Source organism: Pan paniscus, chromosome 2 (assembly GCF_029289425.2).
Source record: "Pan paniscus chromosome 2, NHGRI_mPanPan1-v2.0_pri, whole genome shotgun sequence".
Taxonomy (NCBI): Eukaryota; Metazoa; Chordata; class Mammalia; order Primates; family Hominidae; genus Pan; species Pan paniscus.
Window position 1 is genome coordinate 99,194,102 of NC_085926.1, and position 19,461 is coordinate 99,213,562.

The 19,461-nt window shown below is 36.8% G+C and overlaps 1 protein-coding gene across 1 annotated transcript in view; it reads right to left on the reverse strand.

Annotated features, from left to right (window-relative positions):
* Positions 1 to 19,461, reverse strand: part of IMPG2 (interphotoreceptor matrix proteoglycan 2) — a 90,692-nt gene that overhangs the window by 18,930 nt on the left and 52,301 nt on the right. The window contains exons 9-11 of the mRNA XM_003821920.4: positions 19,435 to 19,455; positions 9,138 to 9,382; positions 5,980 to 6,065 (exon numbers count right to left, since the gene is read on the reverse strand). Coding sequence (XP_003821968.2) covers positions 5,980 to 6,065; positions 9,138 to 9,382; positions 19,435 to 19,455 — 352 coding nt within the window. The remainder of the gene's footprint in view (positions 1 to 5,979; positions 6,066 to 9,137; positions 9,383 to 19,434; positions 19,456 to 19,461) is intronic.

Sequence of the window (19,461 nt, forward strand, 5' to 3'; positions counted from 1 at the left end):
AGTTCCCTAGTAGAGGAAATGGTTGGATCATGTTCTGGGCATAATATTCCAGCCTGTGTTTCTAATGTACTTCTTCAATTGCTGAATGATTTTATTTCTTATCAACTGGAACCTTTAAGAAATTTCCCATATTTATAAGTCTATCAAAAGACTTGAATTCATGCTATAGCTATGAACAAAATGAAAACCGCAAATAAGAAATGCTGAATCGAACCTCCTCCCCCTCCTCCAGGAGACTTCTATCAGCAATATTAAATTTGCACTGACAGTCTCTAGTCTAACATGCTTTTTGAACAAAAGCACACAATTTTAGGGTGGCTAACTAGAGTTTAGTCTATGGCCGTGAAATAAAACAGAACATACTGGCCCATGAAGAGAGCTAACCCAAAACAAGGTGATATGGTTTGACTGTGTCCCCACCCAAATCTCATCTTGAATTTCCACGTGTTGTGGGAGGGACCTGGTGGGAGGGGATTGAATCATGGGGGCAGGTCTTTCCCATGCTGTTCTCGTGATAGTGAATAAGTCTCATGAGATATGATGGTTTTATAAAGGGGAGTTTCCCTGCACAAGAGCTCATCTCTTGTCTAACACCATGTGACACGTGCCTTTCACCTTGTGCCATAATTGTGAGGCCTCCTGAGCCACATGGAACTGTAAGTCCATTAAACCTCTTTCTTTTGTAAATTGCCCAGTCTCAGGTATATCTTTATCAGCAGCGTGAAAACAGATTAATACACAAGGCCTAATTAGTCTTTTATGCTTTGTCTTCACAGTGCCCCTTGTCTCTCTGTCAAAGATCTGTGTGAGAAGGCTTTGAACTACACACTCTCCCAATCACAGAGGAGGGACCATGAGGCAAGAAACCACCAGGCATGTCCTGCTTTGTCCCTTCCCCTAGTGACAAATGCACAGGAAAGATGGTAATAACAGAAAGTCATTGGCTCTATAGAGTGTTACCCACAGTTTCATCTACCATCTTAAAACTAAAAGCACTCTGTCTAACAATCTTATTTTCTTTTGTGGAACTCAATTACAATATCATTTCCTGCCTTGTCCATGTTGTTTTCACTGGTTCCTATTTTAAGTGGGTCACCATGCTGATTATTCTGTATTTGTCACCACTACTTCAGATCCTTCTCTTCCTGCCCTCTGCCCTAGGAGGCTGACCCCTGTGATCTGCACCACCCCTGCTCCCTTGCATTTGTTTTCTGTTTGAGTTTGGCCAATGGGAAACATAAGCAGATCAAACGACAAGAGGAAGGAGAGGTCAGGGTATTTCTTCCCTGCTTCCGCCAAGCCTCAGTACTCTGTGTCTAGCATAGCTGTGCTTCTCCCTCCACAATTACAGCTCCAGCTGTCAGTGGGCTCTAGTAACAGCATTTCCTCCCCTTCCTCTGTAATCCAATGGATGGTAGTGGCATTGCTTCCCACTGTTGTTAGTCTCTGCATGCCTCAACATTCTTTTTTTGCTCCTTTAACCCTATCCACATCTCCATTGGTAGATTCTTCTAGATGATTCTGTTACTGTTGAGACCCTGGATGAGTGATATTATGCAAATGTGCCATCATTTTATAATACAGTGCATTTAAAAATCCATTAAAGTTTAAGTCATTTCTGTCAAAAAGTGATTAGACAATCCAAAATGAAATATAAATGCCCAGCAAATAAGGAATGAGAATCACTTAAAACAACAACATGAACCAAAAATGATATCATTCTGGCTAAATGTAAATTTAGCCAGAAAATAAAAATCTGGAAAGGGAAAAGAAAAGTGATAAAAAGTATATGATGCAATGTTAGCAAACATTTTTGGCAATGTAGCTTTGGTTAAAAAAAAGAGAAATAGAAGCAAGATATATCTAGGAATTAGACTGGAGTCTAATAACCAAATCTTCTGAATCTGTTGACATGAAATATATGAGGGAAAAAGCAAGACATCTGTAAAGAGAGGAAGCCAGAGGCCATCATCAAATGATCTGAGGACACAAAATTCCCTCCTGGGGAATCCCCTAACAGAAGTGACCCTGAGGATAATATGACATGTTTCATGATTCATGTCAAAAAAAAAAAAAAAAAAAGATCTAATTGGAGAGATGACTTCTCGCACTTTTCTAGTAAACTTTAGGAGCACGCAAGTCTGGGAAACAGAGTAAGACTCTGTCTCTACAAAAAACATAAAATAAAAAAAAATAGCTGGGTGCCTTGGTACACTCCAATAGTGCATTCCTATAGTACTCTGGAGGCTGAGGCAGGAGGATCACTTAACCCAAGGAGTTTGAGGCTTCAGTGAGCTATGATCACACCACTGCACTCCTGCCCAGGTGACAGAGCAAGACGCTGTCTCAAAAAAACACCATGGAATTACCAGGAGTACCGTTAACCTTACATAACTCTATTCAGTAGAGGTGGCTTGCAATTGCTGACCTGTGTGCAGAGTGCTCCTACATAACTTAGCACCAAATAGACATAAAGCTGGTTCATATTTCTGCCTAGAGGGTCTAAGTTATTCTGAGTCCTCAAGAACAGAGGAGATAGAGCAAGAGTTCATTTCCAGAGAAATGGAAGACAACAAATTAAAGTCCAGAAAGTGAAAGGCAAAAAGTTAAGTAAAAACATCAGCTCTTGTCTTGCTCATGTGCTTTATGAGGCCATCCTTTGGCTTGGAAAAATCTTACGTTGGGAAGAGGGGCTGAGCATGCACATGTATGTGAACATAACAAAATTATCACATTTTACACTTAGAAGGACTTAAGAACACATGTAGTACAACCATGCCTGTTAAAGATATAGAACTGAGGATCATAGAAGTGAAATGCTCAAGGACACACAAAAAAAGAGAAAAAAACAGACTGGAAGCAGCCAAGTCTCTAGATTTCTCAGTGCCAGTGCTTTTCCCACTAACAGCTATTCATCCAGAGGTCTCTACAAGTATATATTCCCAAGTGATAAAAGGATTTTCAGAGGAGAAACTAGAGCAAACAGACTTGGCAGTCCATGCTCCCATTTGGGTTAGCATATTCCACAGGTTTATAAGACCCAGGTCAACACAGATAGGGAGTGTGGGAGGCCATCTCCTAATATTCAAATGCCTGCTCTGTGGAATATGGAGCCTGTTTACATAGAAAAAAGTTTCTAGCCTTCCCCTTTATTTTTCTAGGATTGAAAACTATATATGTAGTCAGGGGAAAGAAGGCCATTTGCTCAATATCAAGTTCTGTTCTTCAATAAAGTAGTTACAATGATGATGATCATACCATAAGAGGGAATTAACTTTTTTCCTTTTAATTATCTAAAACTACTTCCAGAGATGTGTTAAAGCTACTCATATATTCTTGCAAATTCCAAATGTACCTTAAAAAAAATTCATGTGAGATAGCTTAAGCCCTTCAAGCCATGCTTAAGAAATTGAGTTTTATCAGACAGAGCGCATAACCTGGCACACATTAGGAAAGCAGCTGAATCCTCAATGAAAAAGAAATCCTCAAGCAGTAATATACCATTTCAGTATATCTGTAAACAAAATGCCTTTTCACTTCATAAAAATTAACAGTAAAACAATACATAAAATCTTTTAAAAAGTCAAGTCACTAACAGGCGACATAAAATGTGAAAGTAAACAACTTGACTTTTCAAATAAAGAAGAAAGACCATCCCTTCCAGGATAAATATTCCCTAAAAAATGGCATGGCAATGAAGCTTTCTTATACATTTTGAAAGGTTAACACATACATGCCAGGAATAGCCTTTCATTAATTTTTCTATCCATAGATGTTCCCATAGTAACAAATTTAACTTGTGCATTCTTTTAGTTCAATGTAGTATATTGACAACTTTATTATATTGGCCAGTTTCATTTCTGCTACCGCCAATTGAAAAGTTTGTTAGTCCTAAAGAAAGCACACTGTACAAGTGACTTTCCAAGTCAGGGTGCCAGAAAAGTGTCAAATTCAATTTCCCAACATTCCTAGCTCTAAAATAACTTTTTTTTAACTCTTTGAATAAAGCCTTTATTACTAATAATAAAAACAATAAAATGACTAGTAATACAATTATGGCAGCTCTGTATATAAAATAATTTTTAAAAATAAGATCTGGGGGGAAAAAACCCACCTCACTTCTATGGTAGAGTAAAATCTTGCTAACAATTGGCAAGGGTATGAAGAAAGGGAGGGAAGGAATAAATTAAAAAGAAAGTAATAACTAGACATTTCTAATTAATCATTCCTTGTTTTCATGTCTTATCATCTCCCATTAATGTTCTGATGTCTCCTTAAATTGTTAATGAATGCCCTACAGTAATCACTATTCAAAAAAGAAAGGAGTTGGCATCAATGCAAATGAAAGCACTGCAACGTAAATGAACAAGTGAGCCCTATTGGTGCTTGCCATCATTAAGCGGCAGCCACAGCCAAGCTCCAGCCACTTTCTGCCACAAGGGAATGTGAACTTCAGAGTAGCAGATCTTCTTGGTGTTCAAAAGAAGCCAGAAATCTACATTTTTATGTAAAAATCTCCTAGTTTTAAAATATTGACTTATTTTTTAAAATTTGGTCCCAAGCTGCGTGTCTATAGTTGGATCCAGCTACTCTCCAGTTTGCAGCCTCTGGCTTATATAGAAATTCTCATCTTTACAATATGATTCTAAAATATCATCACAAAGCTCCTTCTGTGGTTACAGAATGTGATTAAAAGCGGAGAGTAGTGGCGCTGTCATCACTCCCTGCCACTGGACCCTGGACGGACCTCTTGGACAATATCTGCATCACCTTGTTTAGAAATCTGTCTACTACCACCAGACTAGAAATTTGTGTAGGCAGAGCCACACCTTACTTGTCTTAGTTTCACAAGCACTTGGCACATGGAAAGCACAAAACAAACATATTTGAATGAACGAATAAGTGAATGAATAAATACACACCAAATGAATGTACTCTCTGTAAATCTCTTCTAACCTATTTTGTCTAATATGTAACTCAGTGAAAAGATTGTTTTTAGTAATTCTACATTGTAATATTGAGTTGCTCTATAACCTAGTAGAAGAAATGGCTGCAGAGATTAATGGTAACATGAATTAAAGGCAGGCTTTCTGAATTTCCATCGCTCCATTAAAGTCGAGAAACAAGTAACTCAAATAGCTGATATGAGACAGAAAATAAATTTTAAGAGGGAAGAAAAGCAAGGAATGTAGATGACAAGGGAGTCCCCCTACTGTTTGTATATGATAACAAAAGATTCCTGTATTCATTGTAGACAAGTAATTCTGTAGTGGTTTTTAGTTGTAGATGTTATCATTGTTGTTTAAACTATGCTGTTTCTTTTCTACTATATAACTCCCTACAAGTGAAGTGGCAAGTGGAGGTTTAGAGGGGGAAGAGGAATTCCTGATGCAGCTGGGTGGTAAGAACAAAAAGGAAAGTTCATCCCATGCTGTTTCTATGCAAGCGGGAATGTTTTCAGTCCAGGTTACAAGGAGGCCTGATTTAGAATCCCTGTCATCTGTCAGCTAGTGGATATTCTTCTTTCTCTCCCTTCCATACACACACTGTTCTATGTGTTTTGGAGTTTAATCATTTTTTCACTATAATCCTTGAAACAAAAAATCTACGCTCTATACCTAGTACATCAATTTATCATGTTGGCTATAAAATCTATTTCTGGGTAACTCTCAGAGAACAACTCAGTGGGCACTTAATAGCCTAATTATCGCTGAACAAGTAGGAACCATAAATAAGGTTTCTACCCTGTGTGGAGTTTGGCAATGCAGACTTTATTTAATCACTGCAGAAGGCTTAAATTTTCTGAACCAACACTTGGTACCCATGAGCTGACAGCTATGAGTAATGGTCTAGGGATGATGCAAGAGAATAATTGAAATGAGAACAGCTTGGGAAATTTATAATGCCAAAGTAAGCAGGTGCAGGAAGAAAGAAGAGAAGCTTGAGGGCCTGGTTCTAGCATAAAACATAAAAACATACCAGAATAGATGACGGCGTTGCCTGAAGACTTGAACTTTGGGTGTTCCAAACTAGATCTTCAGTTTGGTGACGCAAAACTCCTCTCACTGAGGAAAGAACAATATTAAAGAACATTTTTAGATGAGGCCCTATTGTATGTGAGGTGCAGGGACAACTGAAAGTCAAGTTCTTTCTCTTCATTGTTTAGATTTTGGCAGAAAATATGGGACACACTTACTTAGAAAATGTTTGTTACTTTATTCAGATATTTTATTTATATTAGCACAATCTGCCTGAATTATGTCTTCTATGAAAAATAAGCTCCACAAGATCAAGGAGTGATGTGGTTTGGCTCTATGTCTCCACCCAAATCTCATGTTGAATTGCGATCCCAAGTGTTGAAAGTGGGGCCTGGTGGGAGGTGATTGGATCATGGGGGCAGATTTCCTCCTTGCTGTTCTCATGATAGTAAGTGAGTCCTCAGAGATCTAGTTGTTTAAAAGTGTGTGGCACTTTCTCCCTCTCTCTCTCTCTCTCTCTTTGTCTGTCTCTTTCTCTCTGACTCTCTCTCTCTCTCAGTCTCTTCCCCTACCTCCCTCCTGCTCCACCATGGTAAGACGTGCTTGCTTCCCCTTCACCTCTTCACCTTCTGCCATGATTTTAAGTTTCCTGAGGCCTTCCAGCCATGCTTCCTGTACAGCCTGTGGAACTGTAAGTCAATTAAACCTCTTTTCTTCATAAATTACCAAGCCTCAGGTTATTTATAGCAGTGTGAGAATGGACTAATACAAGGAGGATCATATGTTTTGAGATAATGATCAAGTTACGTAGAAAGCTGCCGCCATTCAGAACTCTGAAGTTGGCCTGACAATAGAAATAAATTTTAGGGACAAAATTCTGAGTAATTGAAATATATGTCTAATGAAAGCCCAAGGCACTTGAATTAGTTGGTACTAGATATTGTAAAGCTTTTGTTGAACTTGCTTACAAATTCTAAGAAAGTTGTTTACCTCTTTTTAGGACACCTTTATGAAAGTAGCTCCACCAACAGGCTCCACATAAAAGGAAGATCTTGCAATACTGTTTGTGGATATAGTTTCCTAAGCAACCTCTTTGTTTATTGTAGACCTTAATCTTCATGCCATTCTCCTACCACTCCAGTTACTGACCTTGGTGTTTGCACCTTCTGCTCAATGTAGGTTCTTAACTCCCTTAGGTCATGATCTCCTAACTATATCTTTTCTCTGTCTGATCCCAATATCCTGATTCCTAGAATCTTCTGCCCATATGCCATCTCCATGGTTAGCCCCGGCTAATCTCTATTAGCATTGCCAGAGGGACTTCAGCAGTTTCAGATTATAACAAGCTTCTTATCTGTTCACTATTTTATCTAGCCTTAGTATTCCAACAGAGATTCAACAGTGACAAAGAAGTATATGAGGAAGTGAGCCCAGGATAACGCTCCAAAATATAAAGCCTCCCTAATGTTTAAGAATGAATGGTTCTATAACACTCTCATCCACTGAAGAGAGCATTTCTCCATCTTAAAGTCCTATGTAATTCATATAAAGCCCAGACCACTTTGTGACCCTGTCTCAGCAGAGTGTCACATTAAAAAAACGTTAGTCCAGCAGCCAAAATAGTTGAAAGCAATGTAAAGTTTTAGTCTGGCCTCTCAAAAAGAAAGACAGAAAGAAAGAAAGAAAGAAAGAAAGAAAGAAAGAAAGAAAGAAAGAAAGAAAAAGAAAGAAAGAAAGAAAGAAAGAAAGGGAAAAAAGAAAGAAAGAAAGAAAGAAAGAAAGAAAGAAAGAAAGAAAGAAAGAAAGAAAGAAAGAAAGAAAGAAAGAAAGAGAACAAACAAAAAACAATATCTTATTTGGGAAATAAGAGATTAAATCACACACACTAAAATCTTTTTAAAAGTTTTTTTCTCTCCCTTTCTCTTTCTCACTTTCTCTGTCTCTCTCACACACACACATACACACAAATGCACACACACATGCACATATGTGCACACACACACATACACATATAACTGCCTGGAAAGACAAGACTTTTCTTTGTCTCTCTTTAAAAATTCTCCTTCCAAGCCCCAACTCAAAAAAATCTTGATTCCTATGTTCTTCCCTACCTTGCCTTTTAAATCTACTATTCTCTTTCATTATTAATTTTCTGATCTTCCTATGTAAATCCAACAAGCCTCTCTGGCTTCTCTATTTTTGTTTATTTATTTGTTACACACACACACACACACAGAGCTAGGTAGTAGCTGCCTGGAAGGACAGGACAGAGGCTCTTTCCTCTTTAAAAAGTGTGGGAGCTAGAGAGGCTGTAAAAATGCATCATTAGCATTGCCTCACATGTAGATTTTCCTCCTCAGCAGCTGGTACTTCTCCCATGCTGTCACTTCCATGACGTATATTCCACTGAACATTTCAAAGCTAAGTTACCGATGAGTAAAGAAATCACGGAGAATAGAAGCAAATGCAAAGTAGCAAGTGAGTTAGCAGGATACCGTGGCCCTGATGAGTTAAGATGCTGCATACTGGTAGCCAGAATCTTAGCAAGTTTTAAGTCCCAGGTTGACTGGGCACCCTGTAGCCTCCAAATCCAGGTTAAACACCCTCTTCTTCATGATCTGTCATATCCACCTGTTCATTATGGATCATAACAGGATCTCCACAGCGATCTGAATTTAAAGTCAGTATTGAATTATCTGAGATTCTGCATGGCAACCATTATCACTTCTTTGACCTAGATCTCCCATTACCTTTCTTGAGCTCTTCGGTTTTCTCTACACTCTGATTTTTAAGCCTTTACTAGCTGACTTACCTCAGAGAGGTCATGTCTCGGTTGTCAGGGAAGTATTATAGCCTGTTTCAATGCACACTTCCAAGTACTACTTTCCTTTTTCTTATGCTTTGCGCCTATTTCTCTAAACTACTTCTAACTGCCACTTTCCACACCCTGTGGCCTTTTGTCTACAAATATTCCAGAAAGCCCCGGATTAATCTATCCAAAATAGCTTCATGGCTAAAACTCCATTCATATCGGGTTGGCTCCTGTCTCATAAAGTCTAGAGAATGGTCAGAACCTTATACATTTCAGGAAATTAGTTTACACCAGAGCATACTGGAAAAGAAACTATACAAGGACTTCATGATGGATATCAAACTCACCATTGATAAGCTGCAGGGAATCAGGATCTGGATTCAAGGAAGAGTTCCCCAGCAAAAAATTCTGCTGCAATGTCTCAGCAATATAATCTCTGAAGTTACTGATTGTATAAACAACAGTGGGTTTATCATCCAGTTCCACAAGGCCATGGTTTTCCACCTTGTTGGAGTGAAGGCTAATGAGGTCCCAGGTGGTATTGCTGATGGCCTCACCATTGAAGGTAACTGCATAGTAAACATCTACGCCACTATGGATGGAAAGAGAGAACAGATTAGGTTCAGCTAAGGAAGCACAAAGAAAGGAGCATTGAAACCATGAAGAACAAACATTGGACCTAGAGGGGGAGTCTCAAAGAGCATGGATTCTATCACTTTTCTCTGAAAACCCTGGACAACCTTTTGCCGTCCTCTCCTCCTTCCCAGAGAATGAGGGGTCATAGCTCTAAGAATAGGGAAAAGAATTCTAAGGAGGCCACAGAGGCAACCCTGCAGGATGATCTGAGCATCTTCTTCCCCTATGTTCTCACTTCTCCTTTCCTCTTTCAAAGGCAAGTCCTCCCTCTTCACTATGAGCCTACTTCCTTCTTTTCCTATTAGCATTTTCCCCCTAATTTTTAAAAACAGTCTTTCTAATTCCTCCTCACAATGCAAAATCCTCTCACATCACTTCATTATTGTTGTTAGACGAATTATGTACTGAAACATAGTTATTTATTGTGGTAGGAAAATTATGAAAAACTTGGTACTAAAGCAAATTGATGATTATTTTCCTTTAAAATGTAGTGCTGGAGTATTTTCTAATATGACAGTTCTTTCAGGAGACATACTTTTGTTTGATAACCTAGACAATTTACAGTTCTATAAAGTTTAAGACTAAATTGTAAAAAACTATTATGAAGTAATTTTTTTCTTGGCCTGGTAGGAAAAATATCTCTAAAGTTATATTTTTACCACCCTCCAGGGCATTAACCAATTTTGTATGTAACTTAGTAATCTGTTCCCAATTAACTATATGAATTTCTCTTTTTCAGATACTCTAGAAACAAGCTCTCTCTCTCTCTCTTTTTAAAGCTAACTCCCTCATTAATGAATTACGTAAAACCTCAACAAGTACTAACAAACAGCACTTGTCTGGGAATTAGGCTTTTTCTCCATCAACCTTTCCACAAGCAAAAAAGAGGAGACTTCTTGGAACACAGGACAGAAAGACAGAAAATAAATAAGTATGAGTTGATGTGTTGACATTTTCTTAACTAGTCTTTTGGAGAAATAACATCAGAATATAAAATTTTAAACCAAATAAAAATACTCCTCTAGACTCCAACTCAGATTTCTCTAACTAAAAGCTAACAGTTTGTAAGTGCTGATAATGTGACAGGTATTTTACATGCTTTATCTCATTTAATTTTCATAATAACCTGATGAAAGATATTTTAGCTTCAGAATATTGTTGAGGAAACAAGCCCTTAGAGCAGTTAAAAGACTTCCTTTAGATTTCTTAAGATGTAATATGTGGCAGAGTCATAATTTCAACACAGATCTGTCCAACCCCAGCCCCTACATTCTGAACTAGTATGTTACCCTCTCAGTAGCTTCAATTAAACTATTACCCAAAAAAGTAATTATGAGGGCAGCTCAATACCAGTCATCACTCTGGCTTCCAGCCAGTCTCTGCAGCACATCCATCATAGGCAGTAAGAACCCAGCAAGTCACACCAAGATCCCTCCAGAGGAAAGGAGAATACTACCTTCCAAGAGACAAACCACTCAAGACAGACGTGCAGTAAAAGTAATTCACCACTTTCAGACATTCCACAGCAGCAAACTATTCTCAAAACAAAGCATAAAAATAAATTAATGAAAAATTGAATAAAATTTAAAATAATGTGCTTCTTCCTCTGAACTTATATATTCTTATCTATTTCTTTATTTTAACATTCGTTGTTTTGTACAAAGATTTTGTTCACAGTGACGGTGTCTCAGTCTCTCCTTGAGTTTCTATCCCCAGTGCTCAGCTTGGTACCTAGCACAGAGAGGTACCCAGTACCTACTAGATGAACAGAAATATATACTTGTCTGAAGGCAGAAAGAAAACCACAGCACAATCAAGGTATTTACATAGCTAAAGGAAATTATCAACATAATAAGGATGATATCATAGAGTCTAGGAAAAAAGATATTAGTCAGCTAATTTATGTTACTAGTTAGTGGAAAGCTTCCGACCAGTATATTGGGAGTTCCTGGTGAAATAGATCCCTAGATTGGAGATGGCTACAATAAGCTATCATGGCTAGATGATACTGGCTGTTGAGATCATCCAACTTCCTCTTTTTGATTTCAAGCTTGTAAAAGAAACTTTTGATTATAACTCCCTACAGATTTTCTTATGAGGAAAGAATGCATGAGCCAGTCAATGCTATAATAATTGATTGGTCTGTTGGCACATATATTTCTCATTTTTAAGTAGATCAATGGGCATCCTAGAGAATTCATTGTCTTTTATGGTTTGGTAAGCATGAATGGTCTCAAGAGACTTCTTCCTGGGAGCACTGGTCTGGACCTGGCCTGGCCTACATGGCACAGATCACACACCCTGGACTGCAGGGAAAGCCATAAACGTGACACTCTCACCTGCCATATAAGGAAGCATCCAGGCCTCTTTGATGTTCCTGTCTTACTCTGAGTGACTTCAATACTGTTTTCCTCCCAGATATAATAGGATACCTCTTCTAATGCAGTGGTTCAGGGCTCTTAAAAGTAGTAACTGAGCACTTTGACACCCTAATGCTCTAAGTGGTAAGAACATCTGCTTGTCTCTAGAACTTTCCTCAATCCTCTAAGCAATTAAAGTATTTCAATTTTGCACATCTGAGTATGTTGATTCATAGGTAATTCCCAATATTATTTATAAAGAAATCAATTCAGTAAAATATGCTAAAATATCAAATGATGGTTCCAAGATAGAATAAAACAATGAGAGGGTCACCTACCAATCAGAACTCACCACACCATATTCCCCCTTGCTCTTTATCAGCCTTCAGTCATTCTGATAGACTGGCAGACCATAGGCACCTGCTCTGGTTCTGGATCTTTGCACATACATTTCCTTCTCTCTCCAATTCCTGTTATTACCTCCCAACCCTTATATCTTCCACATACACATGTACACACACATACAGATACCTTCTTCACCTGGCTATTTCTATTTTACTTCAGCTTAGCTGTCATCTCCCAGGGAAATTTCTTTTTAACATGAAGACGTGGTTGGTGCTCATGTTCTATCTCCTCACCAACTATACAGGCACAATTACTTTTTGGCTCTATGTCCCCAGCATCTAGCACAATGCCTGGCTCATAGCAGTTCAATACGTACTTGTGAAAATAATGAAGAAACAAATGGTCAATTTTGTTCCCTAATGAAGGCAGATAAGACAATTGAATTTATGCCACTTAAACAACAGTACATGATATGCCTGACTTAATCTGAAGCATCTTCAGACTCTAAATATAACAGAGCAATTTTTAACCCTAAAGAACATTCGTATTAGCTTCATATATTTGTATCTTCTGGTTAATCATTTTAGAGACATTGTTTCCTGGCCACAGCCCAGCTCTGTGAGGATGTGCATGCTCTTCCAAGTCTTAGCGTGATGGACCATATCTACCTCTCCAGAAAGGTGAGTTTCTTTTTCAGATTTTTGCACAACATATTAAACTTACTTCTAGTGTAAACATGACTCTAAGATAAAAAACTTTAAGAAAAAAAGAAAAAGGAGGAGGAGGAAAGGCTATGTCAGTTAGCACTTCAGTTGGTTCTTAGGCTATGCAGAAAATCAGACAAGGAGAGTCAAACATTTACTGGGAGCCTACCATATGCCTTGCATGACTTTTAATGTAATAGGGAAAAGATCAAGAGAAATGTTCCTGGATCAAGAAAGCTATGCAAATCAGGCAGTCTGGAATAGATTACTGGTGTTACTCTTTATTGGCAAAATATTTGCCTCTCAATGTTTCCACTGGACATCTAAATATAATACTTCTATTATAATCTACCTTGTCTAGTACAGAAAGTTCATTAAAGAAGATAAAATGCCTCAGAGAGATGTTATAATTTGTTACCATGTTTTTATTCTGGAAAGGGAACTCAAATAAGTGCTTGAGATACCAGAAAACCATCTATTTTGAGGGCCAAGAACATCACTGTGACTCAGAACAGACAGAGTTCTGGCATAGTAATGGGGTACAAATATATCTCAGGATGAGGTACAGAATAAAAGAAAACCAAGAGGCCAAGGAAATACATGAGAAGCAGAATACACATTGGTAGATAAAACAGTATGTGATTGAAGAAAGCTGTGCTGGCTCTCCACACTCAGCAACTCCAAGTTAACTAACCACCACTGGATCATCATCTTTCATCTTTTGAACTGGACTCATGCAGCTGCTATACAGAGGAGAGTTTCTGTGTCTGACAGCTATTTCCAAGGACATTAATCATGTGGAAGTGAAGTTTATCCTTTCTTATTCTTTCTCCTCAGATGCCCTGATTGACTGTTTGATGCATATATTTTTTAAAAATTAAAAATAGTGCTATCACATTTCATCAAGATCAACCAAAATAAGGATATTTTGGAGAAACTCAGACATCTCTTCTTTTATAGCTTCTTCTAGGAAGAAGATACATACTGAAAAAGCCTAAGCTAAATATATAAATTGGGTATACCAGATGGATATATTGTTGATTCACTTCAAATATGTACTACTAAATTAACATAATGAGTACATATTTCCAAAGACATCAATCATGTAGAGGTGAAGTTTACCCTTTCTTATTCTCTCCCCTCAGATGCCCTGATTGGTCGTTTGATGCATATATATTTTAAAAATTAAAAATAGTGCTATCACATTTCATCAAGATCAACCAAAATAAGGATATTTTGGAGAAACTCAGACATCTCTTCTTTTATAGCTTCTTTTAGGAAGAAGATACATACTGAAAAAGCCTGAAGCTAAATATATAAATTGGGTATACCAGATGGATATGTTGTTGATTCACTTCAAATGCATACTACTAAATTAAAATAATGAGTACATTTTAGAAGAGGTACAGAGCAAATAAAAAAACTTCATGTGCATATAAATGCTTATAGAGAGAGAGAGAAACGGTATGTTATATATCTCATAGACTATTTCTGTGCTATACATTCATTTATACACAGCTCAGAATATAAGTACACTCAAAAGTTACAAATAAATTTTATCAGCTGGTTAATTCCTGACAATGCTGAATAATTTTGAAAACTATACCTAGGTTAGCAATTCTGGGTGACATCACTAATATGGCTGACTAGAGACACCTGGTACTCATCCCCACACTACAAGAAAGGATCAAAGCAACCACAAAAATAAACAATGAGAGAAGAAATAAGGAACAAAGAATATACAAAACAACTAGAAAACAAACAAAAAAATGACATAAGTTCTCTACTGTGAATTATAACCTTGAAGTTAAATAGGTTAAATTATCCATTTAAAATATATAGACTGGCTGAAAGGATAACAAAAAAAAAAGACAAACTATATGCTGCCTACAAGAAACTTACATGACCTATAAAGACACATAAAGATCTAGAGTGAAGGGATAGAAACATATATCCCACACAAACAGAAACCAAAAGCAAGTGGGAGTAACCATGCTCAGACAAAACAGACTTCAAGTCCAAAGTTGAAAAAAGAGACAAAGAAGGACATTGTATAATAATAAAGGAATCCATTCAGCAAGAAAATATAACAATTATAAATATACCTGCACCCAAAATGGAGCACCAAGACATATAAAGCAACTATTATTAGATATAAATGGAGAGATAGACCCCAATAAAATAACAGTTGAGGACTTCAACACCCCATTATCTCCCTAGAACAAATCATCTAGAACGAAAAATCAACAAAGGAACACCAGATTTAAACTGCACCACAGACTAAGTGGCCCTCACAGACATTTACAGAACATTTCACTGAACAGATGCACAGCTGCAGAATACACACTGTTTTCATCAGCACATGGAATATTTTCCATGACTGACCATATGTTAGGACACAGAACAAGTCTCAAAAATTTTTTTTATCAAAATTATATCAAGTATCTTATCTGACCACAATGGAATTATACTAGAAATCAAAACAAGAGACAAATTTAAAACTATACAAATAAAGGAAAGTTAAACAATATGCTCCTAAATGATCAATGGGTGAAGAAATTTAAAATAAAAACAAAATATTCCTTGTAACAAATGAAAATAGAAACACAACATACCAAAACCTATGGGACACAGCAAAAGCTGTAGTAAGAGACAAGTTTATAGCAATAAATGTCTACATCAAACAACTAAAAAGATTTCGAATAAACAACTTAACAATGCATCTCAAAGAACTAGAAAAGCAAAAACAAACCAAACCAAAAAATTAGCAGCAGGAAAGAAATAATAAAGATCAGGGCAGAAATAAAAGACATGGAGACCAAAATAAATATACAAAAGATTAACAAAACAAACAGTTGATTTTTTGAAAAGATAAAAATCAACAAACCATTCGTTAGACTAATGGTCTATAGCATTCTACCATTACTCAAAGCAATCTACAGATTCAAAAAAAAAAAAAGGAGAGGACCCAAATAAATAAAATCAGAAATGAAAAAGGAGACATCACATCAAATACCACAGAAATGGAAAGGATAATTAGAGACTGCTATGAATAACCATATGCCAATAAATTTGAAAACCTAGTGGAAATAAATTCCTGAACACATTTAACCTACCAAAATTGAACCAAAAAGAAACTGAGCAAACCAACAACAAGTAACAAGATTAAATCAGTAACAAAAAGTCTACTGAAAAAGAAAAGTCCAGGACTGGATTGCTTCACCACTGAATTCTACAGAACCTTTAAAGAAGAATGAATACCAATTCTTCTGAAATTATTCCAAAAAATTAAAGCAGAAAAATTTAATTATTCCAAAACAAGACACGTACCTGACAAAAATTGAAAACTACAGGGCAAAATCCCTGATGAACACAGATGTAAAAATCCTCAACAAAATATTAGCAAATCAAATCCAATAGCCCCTCAAAAAGATAATACACCATGACCAAGTAGGATTTATCCCAGGAATGCAAAGATTGTTCAACATATGCAAATCAATAAGGATGATACATCACATCAGCAGAATGAAGTATAAAAACCATATGATCATCATAATGATGCAGAAAAACTACTTAATAAAATTCAACATGCCTTCATGATTAAAACCCTCAAAAAATTAGGTAGAGGAAAAGCACCTCAATACAATAAAGTCCACATATGAAAATGCCACAACTAACATCATACTGCATGGGGAAAAGTTGGAAGCATTTCCTCCAAGAACTGGAACAAGGCAAGAATGCCCACTTTTACCACTCCTGTTCAGCATAGTACCAGAAGTCCTAGCCAGAGCAATCAAGCAAAAGAAATAAATAAAAGGCATACAAATTGGAAAAGAAGAAGTCAAATTATCCCTGTTTGCCGATCATGTGATCTTACATGGAGAAAAACCCAAAGACTCCATTAAAAAAAATCCTAGATTTGATGAATGAATTTAGTAAGGTTGCAGGATACAAAATCAACTTACAAAAATCCAGTGGCATTCCTATACACAAGTAACAATCTAGCTGAAAAAAAAAAGGCAATCCCATTTACAATAGCTACAAGAAAAATAAAATACGTAAAAATAAATTTAACCAAGCAGGTGAAAGACCTCTGCAAGAAAAACTACAAAACACTGATGAAAGAAATTGAAAGGGATACAAAAAAATGGAAAAACATCCCATTCTCCTGGATCAGAAGAATTAAAATTGTTACAATGACCATATTACCCAAAGCAATCTACAGATTTGAAGCAATCCTTATCAAAATACCAATGACATTCTTCACTGAAATAGAAAAAAAGTCTTAAAATTTGTATGGAACCACAAAAGACCCCAGATAGCCAAAGCAATCCTAAGAAAAAATAACAAAGCTGATGATATGTATCATACTACTAGACTTCAAATATAGTACAAAGCTGTAGTCATCAAAACAGCCTGGTACTAGCAATAAAAACAGGCACACAGATCAGTGGAACAGAATAGAGAATCCAGAAATCAATTCATATCTACAACCAATTAATTTTTGGCAAAAATATCAAGAACATATACTGCAGGAAGGACACTCTCTTCAATGAATGGTGCTGGGAAAACTGGATATCCATATGCAGAAGAATGAAACTAGACTCCTCAGCTCTCACTCTATACAAAAAATCCACTCAAAATAGATCAAAGACCTAAATGTCAGACTTGAAAAACTATTAAATACTAGAAGAAAACATTGGGGAAACACTTCAGGACATTGGTCTTGAAAAAGATTTTATGAATAAGACCTCAGAGGCATGGGCAACAAAAGCAAAAATAAACAAATGGAATTATATTAAACTAAAAAGCTTCTGCACAGCAAAGGAAACAATCAACAGAGTGAAAAGGTAACCCGCAGTACGAGAGAAAATATTTGCAAACTATTTATCTGACATGGGATCAATATCCAGAATATAGAAGAAACTCAAATATCTCCACAGCAAAACAACAAACAATCCAATTTAAAAATGTGCAAATGATATGAATAGACATTTCTCAAAAGAAAACATAAAAATGGCCAAAAAATATATTTTAAAATGCTCAACATTTTCATCAACAGGGATATGCAAATCAAAACCAAAATGAAGTATCATCTCATGCCAGTTAGGATAGCTATTATCAAAAAGACAAAAAATAGCAAATGCTAGTGAGGATCCAGAGAAAAGGGGACTCTTAAATACTTCTGGTGGGAATGTAAACTTGTATAGCCAATATGGAAAACAATATGGAGGTTCCTCAGAGAACAACAAATGGAACTACCATATGATCCAGCAATCCCACTACTGGGCATTTATCCAAAGGAAAGGAAATTAGTATATCAAAGAGATATCCACACACCCATGTTTATTTATTTTAGCACTACTCACAACAGCCAAGATATGGGGTCAACCTGGGTGTCCAACACAGATGAATGAATTAAGAAAATGTGGTATACATATGCAACCAAGTAGTTTAACTTCCAAATGCATTTTAAAACATCTTTTCTTTTCTCCTTTCTTCCCAGTCTCAAGTTGTAACCTTGAAACAAACTGTAGGAGCCTTTTCCCCCTTAGTTTTAAAATATAGCCCTGAAACATACTTTGAAACTTACCTCCCTCCTACCATCTCCCACCATGTACTCCTTTACCCCATGCACATTTATTAAACTGCATGCTTATATCTAATTATATGCTTACTTAGAAGTTCCAGGGGCTAATCTTGAGACAGACCAAGCATGGAGACCCAGCTGCAAAATTCCAGAGATTATCTCAAGACAGTTAGTCAACAACCCAGCCATTGTTGAGATGATGCCAGCTGTGCTCCTGTGGACCATGGCTTGAGATAGCCACTGGAACAAGACATGCAGACCTTGTACCCAGCACCCCTCCTGCATGCCTCCCATTCCAAGTTTCCTTTTTTAATCCCCTCTTCCCAGCCTGAAGTTTGAATCATTTCTGGAGGTTAAGCTGGCCACTTCCCCCACTGCTAGCTTTGGAAATAAAGTCACTTTCCTTTCACTGCACATTGTCCTTGTTACTGGCTTTGCAAGCAGTGAGCAGCCAAGCCTCCATTCAGTTACACATACACAATGGAATACTATTCAGCCATAAAAAGAAGGAAATCCTGTGATTCACAGCAACACGCATGGACTGGAGGACATTTTATTAAGTGAAATAAGCCAGGAACATAAAATTAAACAGCCTGTGAGCTAAATCCAGCCTACTACCCAAGAGTTACTGAATTTTACATTTTTTAATAGTTGAAAAAAATCAAAAAAGAACAATATTTTGTGACATGTGAAAATTATATAAAATTCAATGTCCATAAAGTGAAACACAGCAAAGCTCATTAGTTTACAATATATTGTCTATGTCTACTTTTACCTGATAGTGGCAGAATTGAGTAGTTGCAACAGAGACTATATGGCCTACAAAGTTTAAATTATTGGCTACCTGACTCTTAATAGAAAAGTTTGACAAACCCTGATCTGAAAAAGTCAGACAGTGATATTGGAAGTCATATAATATTTGAGTTATGCTCCCCTGGACCTATGGCCTGCTATATTTACTAAACTATCTCCCAATTCAATGGACATTAGAGAAAGTGCCAAAAAGTACCTGTCATTTTCCTTCGGGGACCTGAAA